The sequence below is a fragment of the Dromaius novaehollandiae genome, chromosome 12, assembly GCF_036370855.1.
Source record: "Dromaius novaehollandiae isolate bDroNov1 chromosome 12, bDroNov1.hap1, whole genome shotgun sequence".
Taxonomy (NCBI): domain Eukaryota; kingdom Metazoa; phylum Chordata; class Aves; order Casuariiformes; family Dromaiidae; genus Dromaius; species Dromaius novaehollandiae.
The window spans coordinates 18,076,901-18,089,950 of NC_088109.1; the positions used below are offsets into that span (position 1 = coordinate 18,076,901).

Genomic DNA, 13,050 nt, shown 5'->3' on the forward strand with positions numbered 1-13,050 from the left:
CCTCAGCCAAGACCATCTGCTCAGCAGCATTTGCCTGCTCTTTGCAGGAGCGATTGATCAGCCATAGCTAGAGAATACAGCATTAGGCTACATCAGATTTATTTTGTTTAATAGAAGAGCTAATTTGCTTTAAATTTAATTACAGGGGCCAAGATTGCTCTGTAAGTCCATAACAGCACAGAACATAAGCTGATCCTACAGCTAATGGACGCACACATATGTCCATATATGTTCCATACAAATCAGACACCCAGTGCTGAAAGCTTGGTGGAGCGATTCAGCTCCGAGGAAGAGCAGTTACTGTGTTTTGCTCCCCAAAACGCAGAGGCTGTGTGGCACACCGCTATTCCAGCAGTGCCGCCTCAGTCGCCCCTGCCACAGCCTCATCCCTCTCGAACCGGCTGCGCTCTTCCCAGGCCTCCCTGCCAATCTGTGCTTGATGCTGGAGAAGACCAAAGCTCGTCTTCCAGAGCACGGGACCTGTCTGCCTTCACGGCACATGCAGATGTCTCCTCTCCGCCACCTCGCCTGCTCCTCTCCGAGGTTATTTATAAGGACACTAAACAACACATCGCGCAGGGGCACCATCTCCACAACACACAGGACCAACAGGAGCAATCAGAAGATTACTCTGTGCTTCCCTGGGCAACCTCTGCAAACAAACGTGCGACCTGCTCTCCAAAACAGCGAAAGTAGAAGCTGCAGCCTGAGCCGTAAGTCACGCCTGAGAGACTCGTCTCGTCTCTGCCCTTGCCCCTTCTCAGCCTCTCCTTCCTCCCACCCACCCACGCAAATGCAGTTCTTCAAAATATCACATCCCTAGCTGAGGAGGAAAGCCAATTCCCCCTCTGCCCGAACGACTGTGTGTATCTACACGTTGTTATTATGAAGGGGAAATTTCATTCACTTCACAAAGCTTTTTCTTTTTCAATTTCACTTCCAGCGTTAAATCACCACAGTCTTTAGAAGATCCTCGAGCACTGACAGGCATGCTGCGCCTGCCACTGAACGCTGCAAGAGTAATTACAACCCTGCAGAAGGCTCCAGGCTGCCATTTCCGTTTCCATGGAAATAAATACTGAATTACTGAAAACAGAGTGTGATGCTTTATGGATTTGGAGGGTTTTGATGATCTTAAAATCACCTTAACCCATTTTTAATTGGTGGTGGCTTTGTTTTAAGTGGGAGATAACATTCTGAGTGCAGAAACAGGAGTCACCAAAAGGCATTTTGAAGGAGTGAAGGGGGGCGGGGGGAAAGCAATGGGGTCTGGCCAGCGCTCTGGGAGGTGCGAGGGGATAGCGGTGCTGGCCGAAGCTGCCGTTTGTCCGCGGTGTCCTGGTATCCCAGAGGAGCCCTCGGAGGCCGGCGTAGTGCTTGCAGCGAGCACCGAGCGGCTGCTGCTGCTGTGTCTGCAACAGTCGCCTTGCCCTGGCTCCAGGGCTGAAGCAAACCCGTTCCCTTCAGAGGGGGTCATTAAAGGCAGCATTAGTGTTTAAAGGTCCAGAACTGCAGATGGTCACTTCAGAGGCTTTGAGCTTCAAGAAGTTGTTACAATAAAAAGGAATTATTTTGTGTTCTTCAAGAATTGTGATTAGGAAGCAGAAGAGAAGCTCTGATACTCAATATCTGCATCTCCGAATGAGCGATACAGAGATGCATACAGACAGGTAACTCCACGGGTGTGTAATGACCCTGCAATTCTCATTGCAAAGCTTGGCTGGGAATTTTCCACCAGAAAAAAAGACAGAATTAAATACTTTGTTTTGGGAGGATATACATACAAACCTAATTTTTGGTTTGAGGTCAGCTTAACTTTCATCTAGCCGTCTGAGCTGTGACAGTGCCACATGGGAGTTTCTGTCCCTACTTGTTTCTGCACTAAACTGGACTCCATCTTCCAAATACCACTGCAGCATCTCTGCAACGCATTTTGGCTCACCGGACTAAAACACGCCGTGGTGAGTCAGGCAACAAAGTTCAGGAAACCACCTGACTTGCAGAGATGAAAGGGGGACAGAAGACAAGTTACCACCTCAGAGAATCATTTCTAATATTGAATTGAGCTAAAAAACCAAACATTTGATTCAGGACAGAACTTCTAAATATTTTTTCTGCTAACATTTCTGAAACTGGTTTTTGTTGGCAGGGGAACTTTCTGCTTTGCAGGAAATGTCAGCCTTTGGACACAGTGCTCTAATTCAGCTGCAAAAATAAATGTCAAAATAGTGAATTCCAATTTTAAGCCAGCTCTGGTCAGCAAGGTTTAAGTTGAAATACTTCCTAGCTAAGATCACATGTTCCCCAAGATTTAAGAAACAATTCCACTTATGGTAGGCGGTGGTTTTTACCCCCTTAAGTGAACCAGCCACTAGAAAGGGGTGAGATGTGGTCTGTGTTGTACTACGCACACATATGTAATCTCCTCTCTCATGTTTTTTACCTGTTACCCAGATGACCAGGACTACAAGGAACACAACCTTCAACCATGTTCCTCTACATATTACTCAGCAGGTATGACAAACAAATCTAACTATGTTTTTGAATCAAATATCTATAGGAATTGAATGGAACAAAGTTTAGCACAGCCATTTTTCACATTTAATGGGAATGCCACTATATAGCAGACACTCAAGGCCCAGAAAAGAAGAAATAGTCTGGCTCTGAAGCCTGTGAATTTAGACTGTTGGTACACAAAACTAAGATTTCGGACAGAGTCAGAGCTCTGCAGTGACAGCCTGAGAGGCCAGCGCTTCCTGTGAAGCAGGAGGATGGAAGTGTGCAGCTTATCATAGATTTGGTTGGACATCAGCTACTGCAACTGAATTAACTGAACAAGCATTGTACTCTAATTTTCTCTCCTCAGTACGCCTAAAATTCACTTTCAAACACAGTATGAGAGAAGAAAGTAAATCCCTGTGCTACAAATAGAGAAAAACAAGACAGAACAGCAGTCTGATTTCCAGAGATGTTGCTATTTAGCTATCATGACAGTCGGTGGGAAACGGAGGGCCAGCCCCCAAGGAAAAGCTGACTGCAGCAAAGACTCAAGTTTGGCATTGCCCAGCACCTAAGAAATTGCTCCTGGGTGACTCTTCCACAGTCGCAGGTTAATTTCGAAGCAGAAGGGCTAAACCCAAGTCTCATCAACAGGTTCTGGACCAGACACCCAAGACTCCAACAGGTGCCCTCCTTCCCAGTAGAGCACAAACACCCCTTGCACAACAGAGGAGCTCACTATTACAACTGGAGATACTCAATTCCTACGCTGACTCTACCAGAGCAGAAACACCAAGCCACATAATGTGTATTATGCAAAAAACTTAAGTCTCTGTATATTATTCAAAATGTTCCAGTCAGAGGCCATGCTTAACAACGCTGTTATCTTCACAGTCGTTCTGCTACAACGCCATTTCACATCTTTGTTTTTTAAAAGCCTTTCCAATCACATCAATCCCTTTTGCTCTGTTGCTAGCTCAGATCTTGCTACATCACTGCTGTCACATTAAGAATACATTTATCTCACACAACCTGAGGATGTTGTATTAAAAAAAAAAAAAAATTATCCTTCCCCTAAACTACTAAAATATTTTTCCAGAAGTGAATGAAAATACAACCCCAGTAGTGTGATTATTATGTAACTGAGTATGACATGACAGCAGGCTGCACAAGAGAAAAGCACCACCTTCTAGAGAAGTTCACGCAACTGTTTGGGGCTCTCAGCACCGTTCCTGCCACTTCCTTGGGAGAACAGTAACTAAGCAAAGTCTTCTTGCTCCTTGCCTCCCAACGCAGCCGCTGGGCACACAGTTTCATTCCGCACAGCAGAAACGCGCAGGGATCACTTAGCATTTAAGCGCTATGGGCACTGCTACTGTGAGCGGGAGCCCTATGCACACACCGGGAGGAGGCAGCTCGACCGCAGCCTCCCTCGAAACCTCACCACCACTGGAAGCTGCAGTGCTTTGCCCTGAAAGGCGGATCGACAGGGCAGAGAAGAGCTTCAGAGACCCTCTTCAATTAGGCAGGGTATCTGCCACCTTCCATGTTAGCAGAGAGCAGAACTGAAACCAATTTCCAAGACTACCTATGACAGGACAAAGAGGAAGCGGTTTCCACATCTTGGGTCACACAGTCTTTCAGCAAACTCTCACCCCGCTCCCCTGTCATGAGCTCAGGTTTAACAGATGGACCTGGCCAGGGAAGAGCCACACCTGAAGAACCAAGCTGGTGGCTTTTACACATTGGGGCTGACACTTTCCGTAGTTAAGCTCCTGCCTGGCAGCCGGACTTCCTCTCGCAAAGAGCCGAAGGCATCCCTGCCTTTCCCCTGTGCCGTGGGCGTGCTGAAAGCAAACCATCGCCGCGAGTGCCTCAACTTAAAACCAGGGCAGTCTGCGCCATCGGGGATAACAGGGCAGGGAAAGCCGAGGCCTCGCTGAGAGGCCTCAAAACCAACAGCAAGCAGTTGGGACCGCGGGCCCTTTGCACCAGCTCCCTGACAAGCGAAGCGATACGGGAGACTGAGCTGCTTTCCCAAGCACGGGTGACTGACTGATAAACTGCACCAGCAGCGCTGTACGGTCAGGCCTGAAAGACTAACAGCAATGCAGAAATGCACCGTTCCCCAATTCCTCCCATAGCATCAGACAAGTGTAGGTCAAAAATAGGCATAGCTCACAGTGCACTAACCAGTGCTGGAGACGTCGTTATTACCTCCAGATCAGTCTGTAAAAGTTTGCTCGGTTTTAGAGCAAAGTCAGTAACGGATAGCATTACAGGCTCCAGGCCAGGGTCCGCGATGGCAGCTGCCCCTACACCAGCCCGGGAGGCAGGCAAATGCATTAATCACCTGCACACATGCAACTTGAGCCCGCACGGCGTTTCTGCGAACGTTATAATTTCAGCATATCCAGGAAAGTGCCAGGCTGAATGTTTCCCCTTTACTCAAAGAATATATAAAATATTTTTTCTTAGGAAACAGGCAACAGAAGCTTCAATCAAGTTATTAAGAAAAGGATTTAAATTGTACTTCCAAATAACTCTGACCTGACGAGCGAAGAGTCAGACTACAGTAATTTAACTCATTACCCTAACAGTTGTATTCAGCCAGAGTCAACGCGCCTTTAGACTGACTCCGACTGAAATGCAATCTGGACTGAAACAAAACAGCACGATAGAAATAAATTACCATTTTTAGGTGTTATAGGGCTAGTGCCACGAAGCTCTAAGGGAGTGCTTTGTGCTGCAAGCACTGCTGTAAACGCAGGCTGAGAGGTGTTTTGAAACCCACCGGGAAAGGGAGCTCACAGCTGACTTGCAGGGCAGGCTGACAGACTGGCAGAGGCGATTACAAGGATCGCTTGGCAAATGGAGAAAGTCAAACGAGGCGGATGAAAATTTAAAGGGAGGGGGAGAGAAGCAGGAAGAGACACAGCACACAAGTGTTTCCTGGTCCTGCCTCCACCATATCGAGCACGTACGCACAAAACATCGACCCATTCCTCCACGCTCCGACTGCCCCTGGGACCTCTCGCTCTGCAAAGCTGTATACTCTATTTTTCTCTCTCTGGATGACTCTGTTTTTAGTGCTCTAAAGTTGTCAGGTGTCTTTGGCTGTCTAATTGGTGTCAGACCTCACAACTTGGACACCACCAGTGCAGAGGAGCTCAGCACAGCCCAAGGGCTACGGCACACCTGGGGAGCTTCCTAGCCACAAAGGGCAGCGCCCAGGACTCACGTCTCCGGTCCGGAGCAAACCCCAATGCCCCTGTGGTTTTGAAATCTGCCCGGTGTCAACAAGAGCTTTTTGGAGTTTTAGTAGGAAATAATTTGCTACTAAATTCTAGGAAGGAAAGGGCAGATCTCCTGCTTCAGGGTTGATGCCAGCCCCTCATGGTGAGAAGCTGGGAGGACGCTTTCCCGGGGGCGCAGGGGCAGGCTGCTGAATCACTGCTCGCTGCCTGTCACCTTCCACTCTCGCCCGCAGCTCTGCTGCAGAAAACACTCCAGGCGGGCGGCTGGCAGCTTTGACCTACGCCGGGAGCTGCCCGTACAAGCGAAGCAAACAAAAACATTTTAAGAAACAAGGGGGTTGCTCTAATGGGCATAGTCAGCCCCGATAACATGACTGCGATAAGTTAGCTTTGAACTGAGGGTCCCCATGGCAAAGCCTGTAGTTTCCCCAAGTCCTCACTGCTCCTGCGCTCATCTCTGCCTGGTCAAAGGCAAACGTCCCAGTTCTTCTCAGGCTGTACAATTGTGCCAGCTTGTCTGAGCTTTAAAAAGACTCAGTGTAAGGTTTCGAAGGACTTTTCCTCACTGCAAAGTACAGCTGGGGATGGAGGAGCATGCAGAGGTTCGGTGTTCCCAAGGGGAGAGCAGGGTAAAGTGCAAATAAGATCCCAACCACACAAGAAAATTTAGGCCCTAGTGGGTGGTTCCCATCCTCTAATGAACCCTTCTCACATCAGCTCTGAGATCCTTTCCCATGGAGTGTAACGGAGAAGAACGACGAGGAGGAGGGGACATCAAGCAACCTGCTCTGGCCTCCACCCCCCCACGGAAATTCCCACCCCACCCTCAGGCCCAGTCCGGGGACAACAGCATCTAACTGCACTTGCTGTACTTCGGGGAAACACCAGACAGCAGAACTATTTCTGGCGAAGGCTAATGGTGCTGCCTTGCAGTTTTCTGAGCCATGCCTTACGTAAAGTGCTTTCCCTTCTACACATCCAATCCTCACTACACAGGTATTAAAAACAACAGAGTAACTCCCATGCTAATACTCACTTCCAATAGAGATCGCGTCATTCTCTAAAACCTTAAATTACAGGTTTGCTGCCTCTGAGCATTACAGAAGACTCTGAACTAAATCCTTCATTTCCAGAGTAAAACTAGGATCTACTACAGGAAATGGGTTGCTTGATGCAACACAGCAATTTGCAGAGAGCAGACACTGCAAATTGCCACTGGGTTCACTGTGCCAACCAGAAAAGCTCTCGCACACGGCCATCATCTACAAAGCAGTGCAATGATGATTAGACACAGCTTCCTGCAGCACCGGGGACCAGAAGGCAAGAGGGTAGGATCACAGACACCCACACAAAACCATTCTAGTTCATTGGCAGAGCACAGGTCAAGGCAGGATGACAGACAGAGCACTCGAGTGGGTCTAAGTTAGAAGGAAAAAAAAAAAAAACCTGCAAAACTGACTCAGCTCTCAACTCACCACTGAAAATATTAAGGTTTTGTTTTTAAAGAAGTTCTCCATCAGAGGACAGAGGCAAGAAATCTGCTTTGAAAACAGAATTTATGAGGACTGATGCAGACCTTGCTACTGCCTTTGCCACAAAGACCTCTTACTCAGGGACATTTATTATCCTCTCCTGCCTCTCACATAAAGGACTGAGATGAAGAAGCAGCAAGATAATTAAGCTGTTTACAGGGGAAAACCAGACTCAAAAATGATTTTCTATCATCTCTTGAAATGCATTGGAAATGTCTGGACAGAAGAATGACAGAATTGGTCTTGAATGTGTTAATTGCAATGAGAAGTTGAACTCCTAAGTTAAGAAGAAGAGATCAAGGTCTGCTCCCCCTCAGAAAGCTTTCCACAGGGTTATCTTCCCCCTCTCTATGACTCTGACATCCTTTATCCTGCCTGCAATATTTATATCCAATAGCAGAAGGCCATAATTTGGGTCACTGGCAGCCTAGACAGCCAGTGACAGCCCTCAGTTGGAGCTGCTGGAAATGCAAGAACCCGGTACAGAGTCCCAGTTCAGTACCCCTAGAGAAATGGTTCTTACTGTGGGCTAGTGGAAGGCACTGGGGAACTATGAAGGGGAGGGATTTGCCAAAGCTTATAGCGAGGCTGCAGAAGAGGGAGGAACGGGAAAGGTTTTGATTTCTCTGGCAAGTCTTTGTAGAACTGGAGCAGTCCCAGGGCTGTGGCGATTTGGGCCAATCTTCTCTCCACTGAGGAGCAAGGAGCCGTGGGAGTGGAGACGTGGTCTGCGGGCATACCACCCTCCTCACCCACAGGCTGCTCTGCTCCTCCCCGCTGCTGCCACTTTCACTCGCCTCTGCTCACCGGCACAGGGGCCTTGCTGCACCAGGAGAGAGACGTGGTCTCCTCTGGGGTCTGCAGGTGTGTGGGAAGGGAGATCCAGCTGTTGCTTAACAACCCTCCATGTCATCAAGTGCATTTGGGGGTCACAGAGGCTCTCCGCACTTGAGGATACTCCATACAACCTCAGTAAGCAAGTTTGCGTAAGACATTCACCCACAGGGCATCTGAGCTCAAATACTAATCAGGTTATCACAGGCTGCAATAAAGTACTTCTGTCAGTTAGATGGGTGATGCGACAGCGTAAAGGCAAGCAAATCACAGCAAAACTGCTCACTTAGCGTGACCACTCAGTGACATCTCACACACCAAGGGCAACTGAAGGAGCAAGATGTGCTGTTCTCTTGAACATCAGTAGTTATGTGCAAGGCCACAAAACCAGTTTATTCCAGTAACACTGCGGAGCTGGAGAGCCCCCCTCCTGTCTACTGGATGAACTAACTGTGTGTGCGCATCTGCAACCTTGAAGTGTTTTATCGCAACAAATTGTTCCAGGAAAGTACTAGCTGTACAACCCCTGAGCAGTTAATGGACCAACTGGGAGGTGTATGTGTGGCTCAGTCCAATATTTGGTTATTTAAAAAGCAAAAGTCACCTCAAAATGTTCTAAGAGAGTGATGGATCTGAGTGGGCCTTAACCCATGAATTCCTTCCCAGTGGTTAGAGGTGCCTTGTGTCAGTCATGATGGTGGGTATAGAGAGACCAGTAACATATCAAAGAATATTCTTAAGTGGTACCTTAAATTTGCATGCTAGTATAATGAAGTTATAGTTATGATTAAATAAGGCTTTACTCTTTCCTAAACATTGTGTTGTAAGAGTATTTCTGGCAAAGAATCTGGCTAGCTCAGTGGGAGCTGACACTTTGGCACCACCAAAGACCAGCTCATCCACACACACAGCTGGGGGAATAAAATTTTCCCTTCTCAGCAATCCTTGGAGATTTCAGGAAAGAAAACCTTCTAAGAACCATCTGAAACACCTGCAAAAAACCCCCTAAGCAACCAACCAAGAGAAAACAAACACACACAAGAGAAAGAGGCCCACCTGGATGGCCAAGATGTAACTGGCAGTGCAGAAATCCCAGCACGAGTCAAGAACACCTTTCCTTATGGAAGTTCTCTCAAAAACAGTCTGATCAGACCACAGCTTCCATTTTGTAACAGGGATGTTTCCATTGACAACCATTTCCCTGAATAATCCCCTTCCATTTCCACCCAGCCTGGGAAAAGGGTCTTACCTGACAAGCATTGTACAGAAGCTGATGCTCAAATTTCTTGATCCCCAAAATGTTCTGGAACATCTCGTAGAGCTGCTCCTTGCTGAGGATGAGCTCTGAGGCAGCGCTTGCTGTCATCCTGGCCTGCTGCTTGCGAGGATCCTCTTCACCACGGTAAATAGCATCAAACTTTGCCATCCAAGAGCTCAGGACTGTCTCCTTGCTAAGGCCATCAATTTCTGGCAGGCTGCGCACTCTCTTCTCAATGTGCTTCTTGAAGACTTCCCGGGAGTCGTTTGCCGAGCACCCTCCACTCTGCACCATCCTAGCAACGCGGTCACTTTTTAGAAATACCTGCAAGGAAAAGGTGACTTCGAATGATGTCAGTTTAAAAAACATCCTCCTTGCTTCTGAAGTACCACCAAAACAAAACTGCTAACTCATTGCCTGCATGCTTTCTGACTTCCCACGTGATGACCACATGTTGTCAGACTAACAACAGTTTCATTTGTACTTTGTGAAGTGTAATGAAATCAGGTAAAGCTTCTGCTTTGTGTCCACTAAAGGGAAACATTTTGATGTAATTAGGCTTTTATATGATGTTATGGTCACACTCCACCAGATACATAAACACCCTGTAGGAAAGCAGTATTACATTTTGGTCTAGCAAACGTTTTAATAAGAAAGCTATTGCATAACTACATTCTCCTAGCCAAATTCTGCCTTGTTAGAGGGAGCCCAGTCATCCTACTCAAGTCAGTAGCATGGCACTGCATTTACCCTTGCAGCTAGGACCTGGGAAACCTCTGATCAATGCAAGGACCAGGCTTACCTTAAGCTACTAAACGGGAGACCTTTGCAGATTGCCCTGCTGTGACAAAATGGCAGGATTTACACGTCAAGCCTGAATTTATTGAATGTTACCTTCAGTTAAGAACAGCTGTCATTGTCGTCCTCGCCATTCTCTGGTCTTTCCAACCTGGGCAATCAGCACTGGGAGAGTATGGTTAAAATGCCACGGAAAAAGACAAGGACAAATAGCCTGATCTTTACAAGCTGATGTGTAAACAGCAAGACAACTCGGACAACTCATGTACCACATAGCACATGATACAACCACAAGGGGAAAGGGCCAAATCCATTCCTTCTGCAGATGCAGCACGGTATGGTACAGTGCAGCTTGAGGCTGCCTAGGAAGGCTTCACATAAAGAGGGCAGACTGCGAGATGCAGGACCCTGACAACAGTAGGGAGGGAGAAGGCATTTGATGAAGATACTCTTCCCACTGCAAGAACAGTGGAAGGGTCAAGGCACAACAGCTCCCTACAGAACTGGGGATCCCACGGGAGCAAGGGAGAGTTGAAGGGTGAGAGGGAGACAGGGAGATACTGTGTCAGCTCTCCTCTCCCATGCCCTCAACACAGGAGAAGAGCAATCGATGCCTAGCAAGAACTGCTGTTTTATTAATGATGCTGAGAACCGATGAATGCAGCAGGCTGGGAGGAAGCTGTGCCAGTACAGGGGTTTATCTGTCAGCTCTCAATAATTAAAGAGCTTGAGGATAAATCTGAGGACATGATAAGATTTTTATACCACTCAGCAGCTCGGCACTCCATGTTCCCAGCTGCTTGACAGCACGTGCATCTGCAGGAACAGTAGTGGGTTTTGCCCCAGGAACAGCCCAGAAGTGGTGCTAAGGAAGGGCTGGGCCATTTTTCTGCCGACGCTGTTGCATCGGGGAGTGCTCCCAGCAGACAAGGTGGCCAGCAGCAGGATGCTACCAGCAGCCTCCACTTCGAGGAGGGATTCCATGCTGAAGCATCAGTGGCACGTACTTCCCTTCCTTGCGAAGCATAAATGTAAGCAATAACATCCTATATGTGAGGGTGGTTTAGGTTTAGTAATAGGTGAGAGCTACCAAAAATCAAAGATGTGGATGCAGCCCCAGCTGAGGAAGTCCCCAAAGCACTGACTGCTAGAAATGGCAAGAGGTCACAGCGATGGGCCCTGCTGCATGCACCCTTGGCTCTCGCATTCAATCTCTAATCATTTGCTGGTGGCTGAACACGCCTTTGGCCTGACCCCACATGACAGCGCTAATGACTTCCCATCACTGGCAGCACAAGCGTCTACTGTCGTGTGCGGTTCTTGTCCCAGCGAGAGCCGTGACAGCATCGCGTGCGGGGGAACCGGCTCCCTGTCTCCCATCAGCACCGCGCAGCGCCCGATTTATCCTCCCCGGGCAGAGCTGCAGACAGCAGAAGAAAGGAAGGCTGCGGCTGGCAAAGAGGAGGCAGGCGCGGGGGAGCGCCAGTCAGACACGAAGCAGGAGAAGAAAAAAAAAAAACACACACGAGAAGTGGGAAGATGAAAAGAGGTGTTTTCTCAAGGAAATTGTTCTCTCCTGCGGAGTGAGCCGCTTTCTCTGGAAGATACCAGGTGAGCTGCCCAGCTGTAAGACTGCCTAATAAGACTGCCAGGAGCCAATAATTACTGGAGCAAAATCCTAACAGGCATACATCTGCCAGCACATGAAAAAAGAGAACCAGCCTTGTGTGAGCTGGGTCAGACACCTCCTTCTACCACGTCCACGCATGAGACCCCACAGATCACATGTGCCCTGGTTCTATTTGCCAGCGGCAGAGCAGAAATGGGTCTACCAGCATTTCCCAAACACCCATTGAGGGGATTTCTGCATATAGTTGTTGTTGTCAGATGAAGCTTTATTCAGTGGAAGTCAAAGGATGTGAAGCAGGCTTTCCTGAAGCATCTGCTGGAGCGTGCTGGGCCTGTCTCGCATACCTCATCTGATGGGTCTGCAGCATTCCTACAGGCACAGTGGTGCTTTGCAAACCAAGAGCAGAGTCTGCTCAGGCCACTCAGCCTTTTAATTTGATTGCAGTGCTGTGAACTAGTCTAAGACTGACAATCACATGTTTACCTCCTTGACAGCACACTCAGCAGAGCATTACCATGCAAACATGTTCAGGGCAAGGACAAACACATCCCTGACTCACCATGTCACTTTTACCTCTTTCTTTATCAAAAAAAAAAAAAAAAAAAAAAATCCATTACCCCAGTAGCACTGGAAGAGAACAGATCTTATTCTGTCTTGATAGTAAGTGAACCCCTTACAAACACCACTAGCTACGTCCTGCACAGAGATGGACGGTTTCAGTTTTAGTATGTCCCAAGCCCAAAGCACATCCTGCAGCTTTGTATGTCAGTACCTAAATGTGAATTTCTAGATAGCGTAAATTCAAGGAAGAGTTATTTGCACAGAACTCTGACACTCGCAGGAGTTACAGACAAGTAGGGTCTGCTCTGATGGTACCATGCTTTCATCAAGGGTGGGCCTCTTTGCACATAAGGGGAGGAAGGAGAACAGCACCATCAGGAAACATTGCTCACGTGCTCAAAGAGGGCAGAGGTGTTCTGTTGCAAGGTAATCCTGTGTTTCTTTGTGCCACTCCAGAGGGGACTGAGGAAGATGCACACAGCCTTGCTGCAACTGCACAGAAATTGAAAGGCATGTTTCCTATAAGCCCTCTCTACACTGCCCCATCATCTAGACAGCTAGGGAGAAGGGAAAAGAAGAAATCACTGCTGTAAACTGAAGGAAACCAACAGCTAAAAAGCAGTAAAAGAAAGTTACATTAAATGATCCAGAGCAATGCATTATGCAGTAGATGGGCCTTTT

The 13,050-nt window shown here is 47.9% G+C and overlaps 1 protein-coding gene across 7 annotated transcripts in view; it reads right to left on the reverse strand.

Annotated features, from left to right (window-relative positions):
* CADPS (calcium dependent secretion activator) overlaps positions 1 to 13,050 on the reverse strand; it is a 244,560-nt gene that overhangs the window by 179,162 nt on the left and 52,348 nt on the right. For all 7 annotated transcript variants that reach the window (XM_064519123.1, XM_064519120.1, XM_064519119.1 and 4 more), the window contains exon 3: positions 9,372 to 9,704. In XM_064519123.1, coding sequence (XP_064375193.1) covers positions 9,372 to 9,704 — 333 coding nt within the window. The remainder of the gene's footprint in view (positions 1 to 9,371; positions 9,705 to 13,050) is intronic.